Genomic DNA, 24,520 nt, shown 5'->3' on the forward strand with positions numbered 1-24,520 from the left:
TCATCATTATCTTTGAGAACAATATATGAATTATTTGTTTATGTCATTAGCTTTTAAAACTATGCTCTCATAAAGCCAGGTGTGTGGAATACTGAGCAACTCAGTCCTGCTTCAAACATGGCGGTTTATTTACTTTACACTGGGCTCCCCAGTTAAGATTTTATTTGGACAAAAAGGGTTGTACTGCTTTCAAGTTTGAAGACTGGTTCACACTTCCACTTTGAGCCTTTCATTAGGCAAGGGTGAGGCTGGGAGGTCATTCAAAAAAGACCCAGAATTGACACAGGTGTTAGAATTAGCAGATAAGAACATTAGTTATTATAATTGTATGGCACACACACATACACATACACACAGAGGAAAGGTTAAGTAGAGACATGGAAGATAAACAGTGCTGTCCAACAGAATTTCCTGTGATAATGGAAATATTCAGTATCTACAGTATTCAGTATGATAGCCACTAGCCACAAGTGGCTAGTGGGCACTCAAAATGTACCAAATGCAACTGAGAAACTGAATTTTTTAACTTATTTAAATTTAGCCACATGTAGCCAGCAGCTACTATATTAGACATCACAAGCCTAGACTGTCTAGGGAAAAACGTCATCATAGTGAGGCTCTCAATGGAATGATGGTTCCTTTCCTTTTTAGATTAGGATGATTAAGTCTTATCAAAACCAAGCCTGCACATTCAAAAGTAAACTTAACCTCACTGACTTTACTTCACTACCCCCATCAATCATTCTATCAATCCTTCTTATTAAACAACTCTGCACATGTGCTCACTGCTGCTGCTGTCGCTGTTACTACTGTTGTCGTTGCTGTTCCTCTCCCTTCACTCCTTCCTCTTTGGTACAAGGGATACCACAGTGGAGAAACATGAGAAGCCATGGTATATATTGTCCCAATTATTCCAGACTTGTCAATATTCTCTAGTACTTCATGGAGCATCAAGTACAAGGATCTCTGTGTAGCAGGCATACAAGAAAGGCTTTTGACAATAAAAATCTCAGAAAAAGATTGATTTATTTAATAAGTAACATCGAAAAGTCTGAGGAAAAACAATGTCTTCTTAATATGAAGAGATTTCAGATACACAGAAGACATTTTCTGTGTATCTAATGCTAAAATTATGACACAGAGAATTCTTATTATGGGAGGTAATTTTTAAATGTTTCAGCAACATTTCAAATCTGAAACGTTTACATTAACTATTAGTAGAGGGACTAGCAGTAGTATGTTCAGAAAACCAACAAATATTTTTTCGACATGGGGGAGGTAAACACACTCCATGTAAAATTTAAACATGCCTGGATAATGTGGAGAAGCCATTTCTAAAATTGAGATGGAAATGAATATACAATAAAATGCACAGATTTTAAGTGTTCAGTTTGACGATCTTTAGGGAAATCTTAAAGAAAAGTTCTTCCATAGTCACCTCTTTGCAGATTTATAAACTTCCATCTACAAGGTCAAGAAAAAGTGCCCATACAAAAATGACTACTTTTAATACAACCATTTCTCAAACGCTGTATCTCAAAATATGATCTAAATTATTTAGCTATAATTTTAGTTTAAATCAAGGGACAGAAATACTTGATATTCACCCGACTCTCTGGAAAGTATGTCCATAAGCTGGAAAATAAGTTATGTGCATGTTTTCGGACATTCAGTTATTCAGAGAGGAAAAGAGAATAAAACAGTAATTTATCAGCTTCCTGGGGCTGCCTGAATAAGAAGACATCTGGTACAGTTTACATATACAGATATATATATATTTAGGACTTTGAATTTTTAAAAATGATGACTTTCTCAAACATCAATGCAAAAAATTGGACAAAAGTAACAAAATGGAAAGGGTACTGGGAAGAAATCAAGGCTATCTAAGAATAAACTAGGTCATTTGGGCTGGCTTTGGTTGCCAAGCAACTGGGATTTCTTACAGTTTCCTTTTAGAATAATCCAGTGTTTTAAGAGTTTTATTAAATTGTTTATTTCTTCTTCAAGAATTACACTAACATATTTAGGAATCACACTAATGAGGAAACTGCATGACTTACATAAAGGAAATTAAACGCTCTACTGAAAGACAGAAAATATATTAATTATCTTCAAATTAATCTATAAAATCAACACAATTCCAATTGTGTTTTTTGGGGTTAGGAGTTACCAAAATAATTCTAATGTATCTGGAAAAATAAACAAAATATAGTAACCATTTTTCTAAAAAGACAGAGTAAAGAATAGGGCTTTGCCCTTCAATATATTAGGCACAGAGACACTGAAACAGGAATGGAACAGAATGGAATCCAAAAGGTAGTCCAGACTAGACATGAAATTCATATCATGTGAGCAACACACACATATGGGTAGACGGGGATCATGTAAGCAGAATGTGTAGTCATGTCTAACAAGTGAATATATGCATGTTGTAAGTAGGCATAGCATGTGTTTGGAAAACTAGAACATGACAAAGAACAAGTTTCACATGAGTGGATAATAAATGGGTTATTCAAAAAACAAGAGAAATTGGTCACTGGGATTAAAAAAAAGACCAAAGCCCTATTCTCACTCATCATCCTGAAAATATTCTTAAAAAAACAAAGATTTAAATATTAAAGACAACCAACACATGAATGTATGGTAAGAAAACATAGGAAAAAAATTTTTATTTAAATCTTGTTAGGCTTCTAGGAGTATGGTACCCAAGTCAGAAACCATAATACAACTTAAGAGATTTGATTACTAAAATAAAAGTATTTTAAAAACTGCATTAGTAGGCAAAACTCAGAGACAAAGAAAGTAGAATGGTGGGTGCTAGGGTGGAGGTAAGGGAAATGGGGAGTTAATGTTTAATGGGTATGAAGTTTCAGTCTGGGAAAATGCAAAGTTCTGGAGATGGATGGTAGTGATTGGTTGCACAATGTGAATGTACTTAATGCCACTGAACTGTACACTTACAAATAGTTAAGATGAGCAGCACTATTTACAATAGCCAAGACATGGAAACAACCCAAATGTCCATCAACAGATGACTGGGTAAAGAAGACGTACACACACACGCAGAGGAATACTACTCAGCCATTAAAAAAGAATAAACTAATGCCATTTGGAGCAACATGGATGGACTTGGAGATCATCATTCTAAGCGAAATAAGCCAGAAAGAGAAAGAAAAATGCCATATGATATTGCTTATATGTAGAATCTAAAAAAAAGGACACAAATGGACTTATCTACAAAACAGACTCACAGACATAGAGAACAAACTTATGGTTACCAGGGGGTAAAGGGAGTAGGAAAAAATAAACTTGGCATTTGAAAACGGCACCTCCTGGGGAGTGATGGAAATGTTAGCTATCTTGATTGTGCTGGTGGTTTCACTGGTGCATATAGCTACCAAAATTCATCAAATTGTATATTTGAAATATGCATAGCTTATTGTACAGGAACCACACCATAATAAAGGTGTTAAAAAAACAGTTAAAATGGTAAGTTTTATGTTATATATACATATTTACCACAACTTTAAAAATGGGGGAAAAACTGTATTAACAGAAATTAGTATAAATACTTCACAAGTTATTAAATAAAAGTAAGTAAATAATAAGATATAATCTGTCATCTATTATATTAACAAAAATGAACAGGAAAACTGCTTGCTCACGTTACCAGTGGCACCTTGAATCAGCAAATAATCTTTACAGAAAGCAATCATGCAACATATATCAAAACACAAAACATTTATGTTCTTAGTCCTAGTAATTTTGTTGTCATAAACATAAATTAATAAGACAATGCTGCAAGTGTGCCGAGATATATAAGAATGCTTCTATAGTACTGTCTGTAAAAGCATAAAATTGCAAACCATCTGCATGTCTATTAACAAGAAACTGGATAAATTATTGTGGGGCCAACTGGTGTCCTTCAAAGTCCAATGACCCCCACTTCTGGGCTCTCAGATGTCTGCCTGCAATCCCTCAAAAGATAAAGTACATTCTTTACTGGGAGTGTTTGCCCTAACAAACTAATACCCCTTGGGTAATGCCTAATCTCACAATAGCTCAGGCTGGTTTGTTTCAGCCCACGTCTTCACCTTGACAGAGTCATAAATCCCACTGTCCTACACTTCTTACTTCACCTCCAACCAATCAAAAACGTGCACAAAAACAAAACAAAACAAAACAAAACTTGTGCACAAGGCAATCATACACCTTGTGACCTCTCGGTACCTGATGTAACCCTCCCTAATAAAAGACCTCAGCAACCAACCCTCAGGGCTCACATAGGCACCTCTGTGGCCCACTGTTGTCTATGGGGGCTTACCTATTAAACTCCTTGATCTCTGGTAAATTCTTTTACCACCCATGCACCAGCCCACTGGATCCCATGACAATTATGGCTGACCTTCTGAAGGGAGTATTACTTAATCATTAAAAAATTATAAAGTAATTCTAAATTTGCTGTCATGAAACATCCATGACATACTGTAGATAAAAGATAACAGCTTTCAAAACAGGATTCCATCGGTATAAAATTATATACATAGACAATAATAACACCTGAATGGAAAGGGGTACACACTAAAATGTTAGCAAAATGTTAGTTAATTAGTTATATCTGGGTAACCGGATTTTTTTTTCTGGAATGTTTAAATGTTTTACCATTAGCATGTATCCTATTTATAATTCAGGAAGCAATTTTTCACTTAGAAAGTTTTATTCTATTTTAAAGTATCTAATATTTTATTTACTCTTAGGTTTACATACTTTATTATATGCCATAAAAATCTCTTAAAACAAGTTAAAGATTATTTGCAGGAAATGTCACTGTTTTTAAAAATGTGGAAAACTGTAATTTAAATTTAGCAGATTGCATTATAATGACTCTCAACATTGAATCAAAGAGCTGAAGGAGTTCTTTTGCCTAGAGCAAGAGTACAGGGGCCAAAAAATGCTCTTTAACATAATAAAAACCTCTTTCTTAAAATATACTTGCTTTGTGGACAAATTTTTCCTACCCTATAGTAATTTCAAATGACTGTTTTAAAAATCAACCTGGAGAGACACAAAAGTTTTAATATGAGCTGTATCAAAATAAAAACTGGAAAATAAGGTAAGAAACGTTCAAATTTTACGTTCCACATTCATCTTGGAGAGTCAAAAATCATTTAATGAACATATCTACACATATTCTCATTAACATCTTAAGTTCAGTTACTTAACATCACAATAGAAACATCACTCAACTTCTTAATGCTTTTGTTATATATTCTGTAAAAAGAAAAAACTGACTTCTATAATTCCTTTAAGATCTGAGATTTTGAAGGGAGACATTTAACAATGTAAGTCTTGTGAAAACAGTTTGAATAGAATACTAAATACCTGCCATTTCTAACACTATTACTTTCAAACATATTTCTAAATGGCACGGCTTTCTTATTCTTAAGTCTTTGGGTAAGAATTTACATACACAATCTTTATTAATAGAGTATCCTAAGATGAAGAAAAACGTATGATTTCCCCCCTCAGAAAAACAGAAAATTAAATTTATTATACCATGTGTTCTCATAACTGTTTCCAAAAATACCTTTAATACTTACAGCTTGATTAGGTAGATTGTCAGTCTTAAGTTCTCTGTGATTGGAATACTGAATAAAAACAGGCTGACTTCGAAGGTGAGGAGTAACAGGAGTGTAATAATTCACCATAGTAACAGCAGCTTCCTCAGAAGCCATTTCTAAGAAAGCCTGCAATAAACACAAGAAAGTAAAGTGAAAGCACCTGTTTTTGAAAGGCAGCAAACTATTCTGTCATTCTAGCTTGCTCTAAACTCATGCATTCGCAACAGAAATTATATCGCCCCCATAGGGATGAAAAGACTTTAGTTTCAAAGTATATCTTTGATATTAATTGAAAATATTTTTGAAAAAAGTTGGGTTCAATAAAGGATTTTGGGTTGGGAAATTGCCCGTTGATTAAATGGTTTTATGTGGTTTTTGGTTTTCTTATTTCTGTTTCTCCTAAAACCTATAAGTAATTAAAAAGGCAAAAATAAATGTACACATCACTACTGTAAATGGATGCTTTCAGGTGTTGAGATTTAATAGTTTCTTCCTAAAAAATTCTCAGACATGAGGCATATTGATTTGCTCTCCTTTACCTTTTTATGAAACAGCTATTTGTGAATATAATTAGAGCAATCATGTGTAAAGCCTCTGGAAGAACTTCCTACGTTAAGTCAATATTGATTTGAGTAATTCAAGTAACCATTCTTGGATACCTGTAATCATTGTACTAATCTTAGCTACCTGAAGAATAACCCAAGAAGAACTGAGATGGAAGAAGCTCCTTGGTATTTATGTCTTCTTCTTTATATTCTGTCAGGACTCCTGTAACTTCTGAGACTGGAATTGGATACTTACAGAGCTTTAAGGTGGCAGGTTTTACCACCCTATCTTAATGGTTAAGAAGATAAAGTACAAACATATACTAACTGTTCTGAGCACTCAGAACTATCTGTAAGAATATCTCAAATTTAAAATGCAGAAAGAACCCCAGATCCAAATCAATGCAAATTTCTAGTGAAGACAATTCAATTCTTTTTACCACAAAAGAGCATTTAACTAGTAAGCATGTAGTAACCACTTCACATTATGTATAAAACATTTAAAATTTATTTATGAAATATATTTATTACTAACAAAATTTATTAAACAGAGGAAATGGCAAATAGCTATAAATCAAACTATTTCTTCATTTATAGTTACCTTACTTGTCAAGTGTTTCCATTTGGCAAATATTCCAGTAAAGGAATATTAACTTGACAAATGTTAAATATGATGCTTAACTGTAACAATAAAATGTCACAACTGAATCAATTAAATGCTTTAACTAACAATTTTCTATGAAGTAGTCATATTAGCCACAATACAGTGGGTCACATATCATTAACTGATCCACAATAAATGAAATTCCACCGTCTTTGAGGAATAAAACAGACTTCAAGACATTTACAGTATCTAAAAGTTGTAACTGTCCACGACACACTTTAAAGCCGGTATCCAATTGTATCAGTAGTATACTTTTCTTAAGTTTTCTGAGAAGTAGATAAAAATGATCATGGTTAATAAAAATAGCTGTGGCAATACTTCCTATCTATCTGGCTTTTAATCATCTTTTCAACAAAAAAACTGCAAACTCTTCTAACAATATTCACTATATGGGGAGAGTCTCTTTCTACAAACTCTTTACTAGGTGTTAAGAATTCCCACGTCTAACATCAGTCACACAGAGGAAAGGTTAAACAATGTCTTTGGAATACGTGATCCTTGTCAGAGGAAATTTTTCTTAAATACATATATGACCTAAAAATTCATATGGAAAAATATATTTTTTCACATGGAGTCCATTAAAAGAATTATGTTTTGCCAAAGTATCTAGTCAAATGGATCAAGTTTTATAATGTAAGGTGGAGAGAAAACCAAGTCACTACCCACAGAAAGGCTGATGAAAATAACCCCTACTCTGCCTTCAACACCACCTCCAAGAACCATGGGAAAGATTACGCCTACAAGCACTGCTAGTGACTCACATCAGAATCTCTTGCTGAAGTATATTACTAACAAGGTGTTTTCTAAACAGGATTTATGACCAAGGTAAGCAATTAACAGTACAGTCAATTAACACTACAGATAAATATAAACTACAGCCAATAGAAGAGACAAAGGAAAGTTATGACATTCTGCTGCCTCTCAGAGCTATCTCACATAATTTATAGGATATACTATATGAAACATGATAATGTATATAACACGTAACTGTTAAGACACTTCACAGCCATTAGACATGGCCATGCTGACTCTTTTCAAACTGTGCAAACAATACTCTTTTTAGTAGTGGCAACTATGACAAAATAAAGATCTAAGTGCATGTACTATCTGCAAAAGATGTTAAGATAAATGTGTAAACATAACTAGGACATGTTATTTAACTTCTCCAGTTCTTAATAACCGCATCTGCACTAAATCGGGGTGTTAAGTAAGTAGTTTACTAAAAACAGGAGTCTGAATCAGACATCATCATCCAGTCTCTTTCACGATATATTTATAATGTTTCTTAAACCTATTTATGAAAAGTACAAGAAACATAGTGACTCAACACAATGTACTGAAGAAAGTCTAAGGCCTAGATTTGTGGTCCTCTTTTTTTCAGCAATGCTGAGTGTAAAAATTTTCAGGACAACCGAAAACAAGGAAAGAACTGAAGAATTCATCCCACTGAGGTCAGAATTGAAACAAGAAAGGACACCATTATTCAAACCAATATGACAAGTATTATTTTTTTGTCATGGTCACCACAAACACAAGTTTCCTTACTCATCTTAAGAAAAACTGATTAAATTCTGAAATGAAGAACCTCTTACAAACTCTTCCAAATTATTAAAGAAGCTACATATTAATTCTACAACTATAATATACTAAACATTTAAAAATAGATTTTAGAAAACATAAAAGTTCTTTAATTTGCCAAATGAGGTAAGGCTTATATCCTCCCCTTCTCTGTCAGGGTCTTTTTATAATCATAAGATATTTTCATTAACCATTTTGTAACTAACAATATAAAATATGTTTGTTAACAAGTCAATGAATACGAGATAATCCTGTATTAAAATTTGTTGTTTTTTGTCATTAAAAAAATTCTATTTTAAAAACCACTTTATATAAATAGAATGAAATTTAGAAAATATAGAAAAGTTCAAGGAAATAAAAATCACTTTTAACACTAACACCCAGAGATAATCACTGTGGATTAATCTTTAAAAATTACGTACCTGGCTTTTTCCTTTCAACATCAAAAGATTAGTTACTTTGCCAAATGGTAGACCTAATGATATGACCTCTGCTTCAGTGACATCACTTGGAATTTTGCGAAGATGGAGAACACGGGAAGGTGAACAGGGAGGTCTATCTCCTTTAAACTTCTTGTTGTCATTCCCATTAGCTAAAAAATACAAGATTTTAAAACAATTATTAAAACCAATTTGGGTTGACATACTATATTAACCATATTATCACATTTGATCTTCCAAGAGTTTCAGGTTTTGAAATTCAAGGAATTATGGGTCTGACAGGGGGAGAGTACAAGACAGTGGGAAACAAATCCATCCACCTTCCAATGAATGGGTTTTTCGTTTTTCATTGTATTTTCTTTTTTAAAAATTGAAGTCCGATTTTTTAAAAAACATACATTCATGGTTAATTGATTTGAGATACACACACACACACACACACATGCACACACAAACACATACATACAAATACACGCACATGAAGGTACTGGGGACTGAACACAGGACCTCGTGCATGCCAAGTGTGTGCTTCTACCACTGGGCTACCCCTCCGCACTGAAGTCCAATTTTTAACTTCAATTAAAAGTGCTGGGTAAATGAACTACATACTTAAGAGTTTTCTAAAACCTCTAAATATTTAACTATTTGTTGTGCATAGAGAAAAGAATTTATAATATCTTAAATATATTTTAAACATATTTTTCTAATTTATCCTATTACTAAATAAATAAGAATAATAACTTTTATGAAAGACTATAATAAAATTTTGTATTTATTACACCCTAAGAGGATTTGGATTTGAGCTGTATGTTTATGAAAATTAAGTTTATTTCCTAGATGCCGTGTAATTTTTACCAATCTATTTTTAGAAGTATTTTTAAAAGCTAAACTGTGGTTTCCTAGGATAATCTTATTCCTTATGATATAATAGGTAGTTCTTACCACAGACATCATCATCTTGCTGGAAATGAACATCTTTAGCCCCACTCAGACCCACTGAATCCGAAACAATCCAGAAACCTGTGTTTTAATAAGCTCTCCAGATGATTCTGAAGCAACCTAAAGTTTGAGAACCACTGCTATAAAACAAAGAAATCCATTATCCCAGTTTATAGCCAATTTTATTTAAAGTCTATATTTAAACAATGACAATAACTAGAACTGACAAGCCTGTAATGAATACTCAAATTTATGTACATAAGATTCAGAAATTTTTTTTACCCACTGTATAGCACAGGGAACTATATTCAATTTCTTGCAGTAACATACAATGGAAAAGAATCTGAAAAAATATATATGTATATGTATAACCGAATCGCTTTGCTGTACACCTGAAACTAACATTGTAAATCTACTACATTTCAATAAAAAGCAAAATTAAGAAAAAATTCAGAAAACTTTTTCCCAGAAACAGCACTAGGTAAGTGCTGAATGCAAATTATCTGAAAACCAAAAGTTTCAACACAATACTTAACACTAGTAGGAGGAAAATATAATCTTTCCAAATGCCTAAAATTGTCATTTTTCTAAACACTGATGGAACTGTACAATCAGATGTCTGTGATCTGATAAACAAATTTCCTGAAGACCACATAAAAATTATCTGGCAATATTTTGTACCCATATCCATGACAGAAAATCTAACTTGTTTTCAAGTAAACAGGTTGACTTAATATCAAAAGTAGCACTTGCTCACAAATTCTCCAAGTACATGAATGCAGGCAGCACCCTATACTGACCCAAAGACTATCAATTCCTAAAGGTCCTTACAGGTCTGTGTCTGTATACTACAAATATATAGGACAGACTGGGGATGGGGAAAATAATAGACAAATATTTATTGGGAATTAATCTGGGAGGTAAGAGGTTCCTTCTCCTCTTTCTTATCAATCATCATGAAATATTGATTTTTTCCCCCTCCAAAATGACTGATTACATTTCCTCTCCACTCCCAATGTCGCCAATCTTCTTCTCCCCTTCTATTCTGCCTTCCTCTAGTCTCACTCACCCTCCATTTCCACTCAGATCCAACATCGCATCATGCCATTATTCTCGTCTAAAAAACCCTGACGGGCTTCCAGTTACATAAAGTATCCATCAGTTTCCAGTTTTCATAGTTTTCTCTCACATTGCCTCATTCGAGTTGATACATAAAAACATACTACATTAAACCTTATTGATTTTAACAGATGAAGAGACACAGTTTGAGATTAAATAATTTTTGTATATAGCTAGCAAGTGAAAAAAGCATTATTCAAGCTAAAGATTAAAGGTATTATTTTTTAACCACAAAAATCTCAGTGTCTTACCATTCCTAGGAAAAAGTAAGCAACTTGACAGTGACAATAAGAGTATGTGCAGGTTTATGAGGATTATGGTAATTACTGTCCCTAGATTAAACACCAAAACCTACCTCCTGGACAGGAGTGAAAGCCAAGCACGAAGTGCTTTGTGCACCCTCCCCATAAGCCTAGATGGCTAGACAATACCACCACCTTGTTGTGCATTCTTAACCAGGACAAGGTGTTAAAGACCACAAAAACATCCTCAAGGCAAAAGGCTCTTTCTTACCAGTTTATCCAGAATATTCCAAAATAAATGAATGAACATTAAGAAGGTTGCTTCTTTAACTGCAATATTCATAATCTGTGTGAAACTATGTGTGAGAAAAAATGAATACCTACACAAGCTATTTGAGCCTGCGCCGCACTATCAAATAAAGACCTATGGTGACAAATTTTAATCAAGAAATATGCAATTATAAATCACCATTTAATGTTGTTAATTGTTCTGCATTATAAAAGTGCCTGTGCTATGTTAAGAGCATGGGCATGAAATCAGACATCTTGTTCTGGGCGAGTTACCTGACATAACTGAGCCTCAGATTCTTCTCCTATAAAATGAGGATAACAGTATTTGGAAAATGTAAAATGAATATTTGGAAAATTAAATTAGATAACATATTCAAATGCTACGTGCATTACCTAGTACACAGTGATCTATTATGCATGTCTACATTTTCTTAAGAGGGCCTGTTTTACCTGGAAATTATGTTCTTTTGACTTCTCTGGTGTTAAAATGATGATTGTAGACAATAGTGGTTTTTCTCTCTTGATGTCCTTATTTTGCAAAATTAAGACATTGCTCAAAATTAATTGGAAATTGTATTAATCTAGGAAATCTAAAAGTCTAAGACCTACTCATCTAGATGACCGAAATAAGGCTACATCTAAAGACTTGACAAATATAATCGTCTGAAAATGGAAAATGTATATAAGCAATCATATGGAACCATAATTTAATAAAAGAGGAAACAAGGAAATTCTAATGCACTGAATACATAACTCTGACAAAGTATTCTCTGTACAAAAGATACAGACTTTCCAAAATTTTTATCATGAAAATAAGCATTCAGAATACTTAGCTTGCATAAATCTTGTATTTTTTGAATAAAGTGAAAACTCCTGAATGCCTACCACATATTAATCAAGTTCCAAACATATAAGTAGAAGAGGCTTTTTAAAAAATTCATATATTTTCATCTCAAAACTAAAGGGATCTACCAGGAAAACTATCCTAGAAATATAACCTTTTTAAAATTTTAACTTTATCAGGGTATATTTTAGATATAATAAAATCCTCCTATATTTTAAATGCAGAGTTTGACAACTTTTTTCTTGACTTTTTTTTAAAAGTTATAGTCATTTTACAATGTTGCGTCAAATTCCAGTGTAGAGCACAATTTTTCAGTTATACATGAACATACATATATTCATTGAGTTTGACAACTTTTAGCAAGTGTATATACCTATGACCACAAAAAACATAGAACCTGGACTTTAATTTTTTTTAATATTTTGAACAGTGTTCATCATTCAATTGTGTATTAAAATTATAAATATATCTCAAAACATAAACAGAGCAGTGTTCACTTCAAAATATTTTCTAATTTCCCTTGTGACTTCTTTTTTTTTTTCCCTTGTGACTTCTTATTTGACCCTTGGATTAAGTGTCACTTTTTTCTTCTAAACTACTGGAGATTTTTTCCCAACTATTTAAAGATCATGGTTTTTAAAAATTTCTAATATAATTCCATATTTTTTCTCATATATTCCATTTCTATATAATTTTAATGCATTCATATTTACTGAGACTTGTTTAAAGACTCAGTATATAGCCTACCTTGGTGATTATTTCACGTGAACTTGAAAAGAATATGTATTCTGATGGTGCTGGGGAGACTATTCCATATGTCAGTTATGTCAAGCTGGTTGACAGTGTTGAAAACTTCTATATTAGGGGATCTGCAAACTTCTTCTCAAGGTTCACATAAATATTTCAGACTTTGTGGGCCATACAGGTTGTCACCAACTATTCATCTCTGCAGTTGTAACATGAAAGCAGCCATAGGTAACATGTATATGAATAAGCATGACTGTGTTCAAACAAAATTTTATGTGTGGACACTGAAAATTGAATTTCATAAGTTTCACATATCACAAAATGTTCTCTGTAAAGTTTTTCACCACTTAAAAGGTAAAAATCAGTCTTAGCTCACGGGCAATACAAAAATGGGCAATGGTATGGATCTCGGATGCCAGGGTTTGCTAACCCCTGTTTCGTATCCTTACTGATTTTCTATCTATTATGCTATCAATTACTCAAAGAGGAATATTGAAATCTCCAGCTATAATTTGTTTATTTCTCTGTTCAGTTCTATTAGTTTTACTTCATGTATTCTGAAGCTCTGTAATTAGGTGAATATATATTTAATATATATATTTATCAAGAAATATAAATAAATAAAATGGAATACAAAGTAATAATAAATAAATGATGAATAAAAGGAATATAAAAAATAATCTAAAGAAAGCCAGGAAACTAAGGAAAAACAGAACATAGAATATATGGCACAAACAGAAAACAAATAGCAAGATGACAGACTTAAACCTAACCACAGGAAAAATTACACTAAGTGAAAATGACACAAAAATTTCAATTGAAAGGCAGAGATGATCAGTCTGGGTAAAAGCAAGACTCAATTATACAGTGTGAATAAGAAATCCATTTTAAATATAAAACCTCAGGTTAAAAGTAAAAGGATGAAGAATGATAAATATGTAAATACTAATTGTAAGAAAGCTGGAGTGGCTGTACTAATATCAGACAAAGTAGACTTCAGAAAAAGTAGTATTGCCAGGGATAAAGAGAGATAATTCATAATGATAAAGGGATCAGTTTACCCAGAAAACATAATATGTCACAAGTAAAATGCACAAATACTGTACACATAAAAGGTAGATAATCTAGATAATCTCTGCTTTTTAATTATAATCTGTACTTTTTTTGTTTACTTTTTTTAAGTGATTGTTTTGGGGTTAAATGAACAATAAGCATCTTTAACTTACCAGAGTCTACCTTTAAAAATACTATAACATGTAATAACAATAATATTATACATTTTTCAAAGTGTATGTCTGTTTTCCTTATCATATCCTTTGTGTGACTGTCATATATTTTATTTTTCATATAAGCTATAACCCCCAAATATATTATTATTATCTTGCTTTAAATAGTCAAATACTTTTTGGCTTTTTGTATCTTGTTTTATTCACTTATTGTGTCTTACAGACCTTTCCACAGTGTGCTCTACACTTTTTTTCACTGTGATGTAATACACATAGAATTCACTCACTATCTTAACCATTTTTAAACGTAGAATTCAGCATTGTTAAGTACATTCATAATGTGCAACTATCACCACCATCCATTTCCATAATGCTTTTCACCTTGTAAAACTGAAACTCTATACCCATTAAACAGTAACTCCATATGTCCCCCTTCTTCCCACCCATAGCAACCACCATTCTACTCTCTGTCTCTAAGATTTTCACTACTCAAAGTGTTCTCATTTCCTTTTGTGCATAGTCTATAGCTATTTTCTTTGTGGTTACCATAGGGATTACGTTTAACATCCTAAAGTTATAACACTCTAATTTGAATTCAAACCAGCTTAACTTCAATAACATACAAAAACCCTATTCCTTTACAGCTCTGTCCCCACCCCTTTCAGCTGATATCACAAAATTACATCTTTGTACAATGTGTACCCAGAAACAGAAACCACAATTCTTTTAAATGCATTAGTTTTCTGAATGATGTAGAAAACAAAATGTGAAATGCAAACCAAGTCACTTGGTAGCTTTTATGGTTTTGTTTCCTTTTTTTTATTGTAGTAGTAGGTTTACAATGTTATATTAATTTCTGGTGCACAGCATAATGTTTCAGTCATACATATCCATACATATATTCCTTTTCATATTCTTTTTCACTATAGGTTTGTAAATAAGTTCATGTGTCTTTTTTTTTTTTTTTAAGATTCCACATATAAGTGATATCATATGGTATCTTTCTTTCTCTTTCTGGCTTACTTCACTTAGAATAATGATCTCCAGGGCCATCCATGTTGCTGTAAATGGCATTTTATTCTTTTTATGGCTGAGTAGTATTCCACTGTGTGTGTATACGTGTGTGTGTGTGTATTTTATCCAATCATCTGTTGATGGACATTTAGGTTGTTTCCACGTCTTGGCTATTGTATATGGTGCTGCTACGAACATTGGGGTACATGTATCTTTTCAATTAAAGCTCCCTCTGGATATATGCCCAGGGTGGGATTGTTGGATCATATAGTCTATTTTTAGTTTTTTGAGGAATCTCCATTCTGTTTTTCATAATGGCTGCACCAAACAACATTCCCACCAATAGTGTAGGAGCATTCCCTTTTCTTCACACCTTCTCCAGCTTTCACATTTGTGGACTTTTTAATGATGGTCATTCTGACTTTGGTAGCTTTTAGATCAATAATTTTTAAAAAATATATTCATCTCTTTAATTTGCAGAAAACAAAAAGTGGATTACAAACCACTGTTAGAGTAATATTGGCTTTTACAATTGCTTTCATTGAGATATTTCTCTCTTCATAGGGCTTTGTGTTACTGTCTAGTGTCCTTTTATTTCACCCTAAAGGACTCTTTTGAATATTTCTTGCAGGGTTGGTCGAGTGGTAACAGACACATTCAGTTTTTGCTCAACTGGGAATGTCTGAATTCCTTTCCTGTTTGTGAAGGACGGATTTACCAAATAGGATACTTGGTTGATAGTTTTACTCCTTTAGCATTTTGAATATACTGGCCCCTGACTTCTGCCCAAAGTTCCTGAAGAGAAATCTGCTCATATTATTATTGAAGATCCCTTGTACATAATGAGTTGATTGTCTCTTTCTGCCTTCAGGATTCTCTGTCTCTGACTTTTGAGGTTTGATTATAAACGTGTCTCAGTATGGGTCTCGCTGAATTCACCTTACTTGGAGTTCATTAAGCTTCTTGGATCTTTATATTCATGTTTTTCATCAAATGGGATTTGGTAACTCTGGAAATCAGATTCTTCCCCTTTCTTAGGGTTTTCTAGTTTGTGCTGTTTTTGTTTACTGTTTTCCCGATTGTTTTATTTAGACTGTCTCTATGGCAAGGATCAGGCTGAGGTGTAAACTTAAGTTCTTCTCAGGTTCCTTCTGAGCCTTTTCCTGGGCATGCACAATCACTTCCTAATTTTCCCTGTTGATGCAGTTGTCTTTTTAATGTCCTAGTCTTCAATGTGTGGCTCCCAAAAGGGGAAAAAGAGGAAAAATGAAGGGGAAGAAGGGTGATGGAAAGCACCAGCCCTTTAAATTGCCTGGAAGTCATGTTTGTGTGGGAGAGGGGTGCTGGCCTGCAACAATAGGGGTAGATGCAAGGACAATGGCTGCCTGTCTCTTTGTCTGCAACTGTGCGATCAGAAGAAACAATCAGCAATCAGACTACAGATCCCTAAAAGTTGAAGGACAAGGTCCTTTACGCCCACCCTGGCTCCTGTTTGTAAGCTGTTCTGGAACTACACAGCTGCCTGCTATGTGCTGAGGGTGAGGAGTGGAGAGCTACTACTGTACTAGGAGCTGAAATTGAACAAAATTACCCACAATTTACTTTCCAAGTCTTCCCCTGGAACTTCCAAGCCTTCAATAGACTCCAGAATTTCAGATTACCTATAGACAGATTCTGCCTGTGCAATTGTTGTCTAGGTAGAAAGACAGACTCCTGGTGCTCCTTACTCTACCATGTTCCCAGAATCCCCCAATTATCCTTTAAATTAGCCAAAAAAATAAGGAAGAAAAGTCACATATCCACACATTTACCACTTTGTGTAGATCCAGTTTCCACCCTATCATTTTCCTCAAGTCTGAGGAATTTTCTTTCCCATTTTGTAAAATCTAAGTCTGTTACTAACAAATGTACTCAGCTCTTGTGTGCCTCAAAGGTGGCTTTATTTTTGAAAAATATTTAAACTGGATATAGAATTCCAGTTTGATTGTATTTATTTTTGGTACTTTTAAGACATTGCTCCACCGTCTCCTGGTTTGCACCATTTTACGCAAGAAATCTCTCATTACTCTTATCTTTGTTTCTCTGAATAAAATGTGACTTTTTTCCTCTGGCTACTTTTAAGATTTGTCTGCATTCTTGGTTTCCAGCAATTTGATTACAATGAGTCTTGGTGTGGTTTTCATTGTGTTTACCCTGCCTGTGGTTCAGTGAAGCTCCTGGATATGTGGGTTTACAGTTTCCACTATATTTGGAATATTTTCAGTCATTATTTCCTCAGATATATTTGTCTCTCCACCCTATCTTTTTCTTCTGGGACTTCAATTACACATATGTTTAGACCACCTGATTTTATTCTACAGGTTACTAAGACTCTGTTCATTTCTTTTTCATTTTTTGGGGTGGGGGACAGGGTCTATGTGCTTTAGTTTCTATTGCTGTCTTTAAATTCACTGATCATTTCTTCTGTAGAATATTAATGCTGTTACAGTCATACCATGTTTTTTAGATATTATTTTTATCTCTAGAAGTTCCATTTGATTTTTTTAATTCCTCATTTTCCCCTTGTTATGCTGATATTTTCCTTTAAATCCTTTCACATACTTTTAATAACAGTTCCAAAGTCCAAATCTGCTAGTTTCATCATCTATCATTTTCTAGGTCTGTTTCTGCTGGTTGATTTTTCTCCTGGTTATGAGTCCACAATTTTCTGGTTCTTTCCATGTCTGAAAATTTCTGACTGAATGTTTAACAGTGTGAGCACTAGGATTTATTTTATCCCTTTAAAGTGCCAGACTTCTTTCTGGAAAAAAGTTAGGGTGGGTTTAGAATAGCCTTTATGCTAGAGCTGGTACACAACCTCTGTAAGGAACATGCGGCTTAATATTCAGCAATTTAAGGGCAGATTTATGGAGCACTTTTCTCACAGACGAAAACTAGAATTTCTACAGGCAGCATAATAAGAGGAAAAACAGTGTACACATGTAGAGATGTCCCAGAAGTAACACTTCCACTTATATGTCATTAGACAGCACTTAATCACATGGCTACATCTAGCTATAAGGAAGACTGGAAAAGCAGTTATTTAATCTAGGGGCAACATGTCTAGATAAAAACTAGGGCTCTGTTGCTGAAGAAAATAGAAAGTAATGGGGTATACAATAAACAGTTTCTGCCATGATTTTTAAGATTAAATTTAGGAGGAAAGTATGTAACTTATTTAGAAAAGTATGAAATATTTTCATAATTACCAAAGGACATAAAATAAGACCTAAAAACATTGACTCACATGTCATGTTCCCAGATGGAAAAACACCACCACAAAAAGATCAGCATTTCATATTAACATATAAATTTAATATAATTCTAATTAGAACCCCTAAGATTTTGTGGGGAAAGAATGGAGAATGAAGAACTCTTTGTTTTAGAACTAGAGAAAATAATTTAAAGTTCACATGGAAGAAGATACATCCATGATAAGCTAAAAGACATTTTTAAAGGAATATTAATAACTAATACTTAAGAATACCGAAGCAAAATGACCACATGCCTCAGTTTGCCTGATAAAACTTTTGGGGGGTAATAATACAAATATAAATTTTGGTGCGGCAAAATGTCAAGGTAAAAACACTGTTCTGATAGTCCTATGGAGTAGACGTATTTGCAATTGGTTTGGTGCACATATAACTCCTATTACCAAAGAAGTAATAGTTTATGGATAAAATTAGAAAGTATAGTTGTCAAATTTTACAAATATTTTAAAATCTACATTTAGATTAATTGAACTATGAAAATTTTGTGAAGATTGTACTGAATACAAAAAAGATCCTTCAGTACAAGACTATCCATGGCTTTTTTTTAGCTACCCACTATCAATGTGATGTTTAAAATTGCTTGTGTCTTTGAAGAATTACTTAAGTATCTTACAAAGGGATTAAACTCCTTTGTAAATGAGTCCTGAAAACTTTCTTTAATTGTTCAAAATCAGTTAGAAGTCTTCATTCAAAGCAGTCAAGGAATGGAGTACCAAATTCTTCCATTTTTGAAGCTTTTAGAGAATTGCAAATTTTGAATCAAACATTACAGAAGTATTTTTAATGTATAAATGACCTAAAAAATAAACAGTGAAATTTCCAGGTATCAACAGGCAAGTCCCTCAGCAGGATCAAACTAAATTTAGGATTTTTTCATCTACCAGAAGTATTTAACAAGAAAGTCTATCTTAAACAAGTTTATACTGTATAGCACAAGGAAATATATTCAAGATCTTATAATAGCTCATAGTGAAAAAGAATATGAAAATGAATATATGTATATTCATGTATGACTGAAAAATTGTGCTGTACACCAGAAATGGACACAACATTGTAAACTGACTATAACCCAATTAAAAAAAAAGAAAGGAAGAAAGTCTATCTGTTCAGGGATTTGAATAGGGAAATATAAATGTCTGGATTTTTAAATTTTCTCCTTTCTGGTAGGAATCCCCAAAGCAATAAATTAACATATATATTAGAACATGTTAGGGGCTGGTGATACACTAGCAAAGTAAACACAAAACTACCCTGAAGATTCTCACAGAAGAAAAAATAATTAAGCAATATATTATCTCACAACCAAAAATTATGAATCAAGGAAAAATAATATACTATCAGCAAATATCAGTAGATAGAAAAAACAGAAATATTAGCACTCCCAAGAAATCCATAATTGTAAAATCTGAGACTGTAAAAATTTTGTTTTAAATAATTTTAAAAATTAGGGGGAAAAAGCAATAGAAACCATAAGAACAGAACAGCATACTGTTTTTTTTGAAAATAACAAACCAGATAGTCTTTAAAAATAAATCAAATAGAACATAAAAAAAAGAAAAATATATATCCTGAAATCAAATACCCATAGAAGAATTAAACAGCACATTAGACAAAGCTGAATAGATAATAAGTGGAACAGAAAGTCACTTCATGGAAATTACTGAAAAGATAGGACCTTAAGGAGGAGATGACAATAAACGTAAGAGGTTAAAACAAATGCAGAACTAAATGAGGTGGTCCTATACACATCTAACTGAAGTTCCAGAAGGAGGTAATTCTGCGGAGAGTTGGGTCACTCCCAAACAGGATAAATGAAAGTAAGCTCCAGCAATGGTCCTCAACCTTGGCTGCACGTTACATGTTATTACCTAAAAAGCTTTAAAAACAAATTAAAAATAGACCTTAAACTGCGCTCCCCCACCAGAAATTTTGGAATTGGTGTGGAGTAAGTCAATGTATCTGTATTTTCTTCAATGCTTCCCACACTATTTTAGTGAGCATCCAGGGTTGAGAACCAGTGATTCATACCTAGACAGAGCTAGTGAAACCGCAGAACAAAATTAAAGAGAAAAACGTTAAAACAACTACAGAGAACTAATACTTATCTACAAAATAATTACCTAGACTGACAAGACTTCTCAACAAAAGATGCCAAAAGAATAATAAAATAATATCTCCATAGAGTTATGAGAAAATAACTGTCAACCTAGAATTTTAAACAGCTAACTACCATTCAATAGCAATATCAAAATAGATATTTTTAGTCAGTTTGAGAGGCTATCATTTATAGAGCTTTGCTGAAATAGTTACTAAAGAGGATGTACTTCAGGAAAAGAAATGCTGAATTTACAATGGAGTGAGATACAAAAAGAAATCCAGAACATAACAAAATACAACAGACTGCTGCTGCCAGCTAAGCTCACAACTCATACTCTCTTTTCCTAAGTAATCAGTCAGCTAGAATGTCAGTGTTTCTGATCATCCATCCCAGTAGTTTGTAAACATGACCAAACAAACTGACCTCAGGTTTTAAAATAAGAACAGGCATACACGGGCCTCACCCTAGATGTACTATAACTCTAGGGTTAAGTAAGGGCAGAAATGTTATTAAAAGCCTACCAGATTAAGAGGTTAATCAGGTTCAGGAACTTCAGATTCTAGCATTTCCTTCATCCAGTAGTTCTCTTCGAGTGTGGTTCCTCAAACGGCAGCATCACTGTTACCTGGGAACTTGTGGAAATGCGAATTCCCAGGGCCCACCCCAAATCTACCAAATTAGAAATTTTGAGGATGGACTCAGCAACTGTGCTTTAACAAGCCCTCCGGGTGACACTAATGTCAGCTCAAGTATGAGAAAGCCCCTTAGTCTCATGCCTGTATCACTCTGTTCAAACTTCCATACGAACAAACCCCCTACTGACGCCCTGCCCACAAAATCCTTCCATTTAGTCTTCTAGAGCAATATACCATGGTTGACCAATTCCCGTAATTCTTAATCTCTTCACTGAATTTTCTTTTCATCTTTTGTCTTAACTGAACCTACTCCACTTCTCTTATAAGGTCCTCACATAAAGGTTGTTCACTCTCCCAAACACCATGTAACTCAGGGTCTGGAAAATGAGATCCAATCTTTCCCTAACTCCCTACAACTCCAAAAACATCTCACCTTTTCTGAGACTCCCGGCTCTCATGGCTTTAGTTGTCAACTGTCTTCCAAATTTCTCTTACAATGTTGAGACCAGAAGAACCTACTGCCTACCTGACAATTCCATTTGGATGTTCTAGAGGAACCTCAAACTCAATACATAAAAATCTGAACTTGCCATGTTGTCCAGTTATATTCTTCCTGTATTTACCAATATAAATGAAGGCACCACCATTCAGCTATCCAATTATCCAAGTCTAAAACTTGTAAATCGTCAATGGATCCCCTTATTCAAACATTCAGTTAATCACCAATTACTATTAATGTCACCATCTGTAAGTTCTCTAGTTCTCTCCATCACAACTGCTACTGCTCTAGTATAAATTACCCTCCCTTTCTAGGGTTTTCTGTACAACAATAACCTCTTAACTGGTAGCTATCTACTCTAGTACTGCACTCCTCCTTTTCATTTTACAGTCCTCAAACTTCAAGAACATTTAATTTTAAAATCATGTGCTACCTTAAGGGATGTGAATTATGTTTCAGTTTTTTAAAATGTGATCTTACAGTTCTAATACTTTTATTCTAAATCCATCAGCATTCATCACAAGTTTTTTAACCTAGCTCTTTTAACCAATAGTTCCAAATCACCAATTTATTGATAATTTTATCATAACTATGTAGCAAAGAATGTTAATCAAAAAAAGAATTACAGAATTAGATTCAAATTAATCCTTAAAATTTAAGAGAGCTGTAACTAGTAATTTCATCTACATAAACTTCACTGCAACAAATTTTATGTCTTGTTACAAACAGTAACACTTCAACATATGTTTATAAGATAAGCAAAATTAAAACATTGTGAAAGAATTGTTTTGAAACCCAGGGAAAGAAAACATTTTATATTTCGAAAAAATGAAAACTCACCATACACACCTGTAGAAGAAGTGGAATTGTTCATGGTAAAGGGTCCGTTAATGATGCCAGAAGAAAGAAGCTCATCAGATCCCCGCTGAAAAGCAAGAGCAATATTCTGTTAATAAGACAAGTCTTGGATAATGGTCCATATTTACTTCTGAAACTATTAAAAGCTAATAGTATTACTTCATCTGAATATCAAGCCATTTATGGGGAAGTCCTCAAGAATCACAAAATCTAAAGGTTGGAAGTCAACTTAACAGTAAAGAAAAATTATTGCATATCCACATGATTGTTATAAAAAAAAACCAAACAGAACTGTCATTCCATAATTGGGGGCATAATCCCACAATCCTTTTTAATATTTCATACCCAATCCTCTGAGATGTTATGTTTGAAGTACCAAAAACCATACTTAGGTTTACATCCTGACATTGTTTTCATAGTATATTTTTAAGTATATATTAAGTATATTTGGTATATTAAGTATGTTAAGTTTTTGTAATATTTTTTAAAGTATTTGCATGCAAATAATTTGTGCGGCACTCCCCAACTTTTCCATACATACGTATTTTTTTTTAACACAAAGATGCAATTTATTTCTACGTTGGCCAAATCCTTTTAAGTGATTTTTCACCCATTAATCTTCAAAATGATTTTTAATGTGTACTTTTTCTTAACAACTACTATCTAAGTAATTTACTCTTTTTTTCAGGTAATAGTTTTGATCAATTCCAAAGCTGAATTGTCAATGCTAGAAGACAAATCAGACAAGTCTTTTCATTGTAACCATAAGGTCTATTACCAAGATTAAAAAGTTTACATCTAGGAAGGACAATAAACACCAAGTATAAATTTAAAACCAACCTATTTCAAATGATAGTTTGTTTAGCTTGATCCATCTTTAAGAATAAATATTTCAGTCTAATTAAAGGATAAAACCTAATCCCCAAACTATCCTGTAAATGTTATAATAGCAATAGTGCTTTGACAGATATTTAATGTTTAAGTCTAAGAACCACTTCTGTAGGGAACAACTTCAGCCTCTGCTGAAGAAAGTCAAACCAACTACGTGTTTGAATAGTAAGAATAATTATTTAAACAATTCCTTTATTAGCCATCTTGAAATTATTCCCTTTGGTTTTTTCACTATAAGGTTATAGAGACAGCTTGGAACAAGAGGAAGGAATTAAGTGAGCATATAAGATGAAATAAAACTGAAAATCTCAAATTCCAGGAAGACCAACATTATGACTTCACTAAAAGCAAAGATTTTGATAATAACTGAAATATTGATAATATTTGAAATAAAGATATTGGCAGCCAAAGATAGACTTTGCAGCTGACCACTAGCGGATATGGAAAGGTAAGTTACTGCAGTTTTAAACATAGTAAAACTTTAAATGTGCTCAATGTGTTTTTATATATGAGGAATTTGGTTTCAAGTATGCATTACTAATAGATATATATTCTATACATATGTGAGTTTAGTATCAATATGCTTCTATTATGTAAACTGAATTAACCTAATCCTGGAAACCACTTAGAAATCACTTTAGCTCTATTTCAGACTTTCAGGAGTAGTTTAAAATGTCAACTAAACATTAATTGTAGGTGGACTGCAGAATGAAATGTAAAAGGAAAAACAATAAAGACTGTAGAAGATAACAAAAAAAAGTAATTAAAAATTTTTATTATCAAAAGACATCAACAGGAAATTAAAATGGCAAGTCATAGAGTGGGAGAAAATATCTGTAATACATACAACCAAGAAAGACTATATCCAGAACTTACTAAGAAAAAAAAAAAACTAGGCTGGTGAGGCAGGGGCTGCACTGGGAATCTCTAAGTCAAGATAACAGGAAAGGACAAGAGA

At 33.1% G+C, this 24,520-nt stretch overlaps 1 protein-coding gene across 5 annotated transcripts in view; it reads right to left on the minus strand.

Annotated features, from left to right (window-relative positions):
* PTBP3 (polypyrimidine tract binding protein 3) overlaps window positions 1–24,520 on the minus strand; it is an 89,102-nt gene that overhangs the window by 37,349 nt on the left and 27,233 nt on the right. For 2 of the 5 annotated variants that reach the window (XM_031450206.2, XM_031450205.2), the window contains 3 exons: window positions 22,663–22,738; window positions 8,831–9,000; window positions 5,601–5,747 (listed from right to left, as the gene is read on the minus strand). In XM_031450206.2, coding sequence (XP_031306066.1) covers window positions 5,601–5,747; window positions 8,831–9,000; window positions 22,663–22,687 — 342 coding nt within the window. In that variant the 5' untranslated portion in view covers window positions 22,688–22,738. Of the gene's footprint in view, window positions 1–5,600; window positions 5,748–8,830; window positions 9,001–9,790; window positions 9,908–22,653; window positions 22,739–24,520 lie in introns of those variants that run through there. The other 3 variants (XM_010988595.3, XM_031450204.2, XM_031450207.2) reach the window with 2 other exon arrangements.

This window comes from Camelus dromedarius, chromosome 10, assembly GCF_036321535.1.
Source record: "Camelus dromedarius isolate mCamDro1 chromosome 10, mCamDro1.pat, whole genome shotgun sequence".
Classification (NCBI taxonomy): Eukaryota; Metazoa; Chordata; class Mammalia; order Artiodactyla; family Camelidae; genus Camelus; species Camelus dromedarius.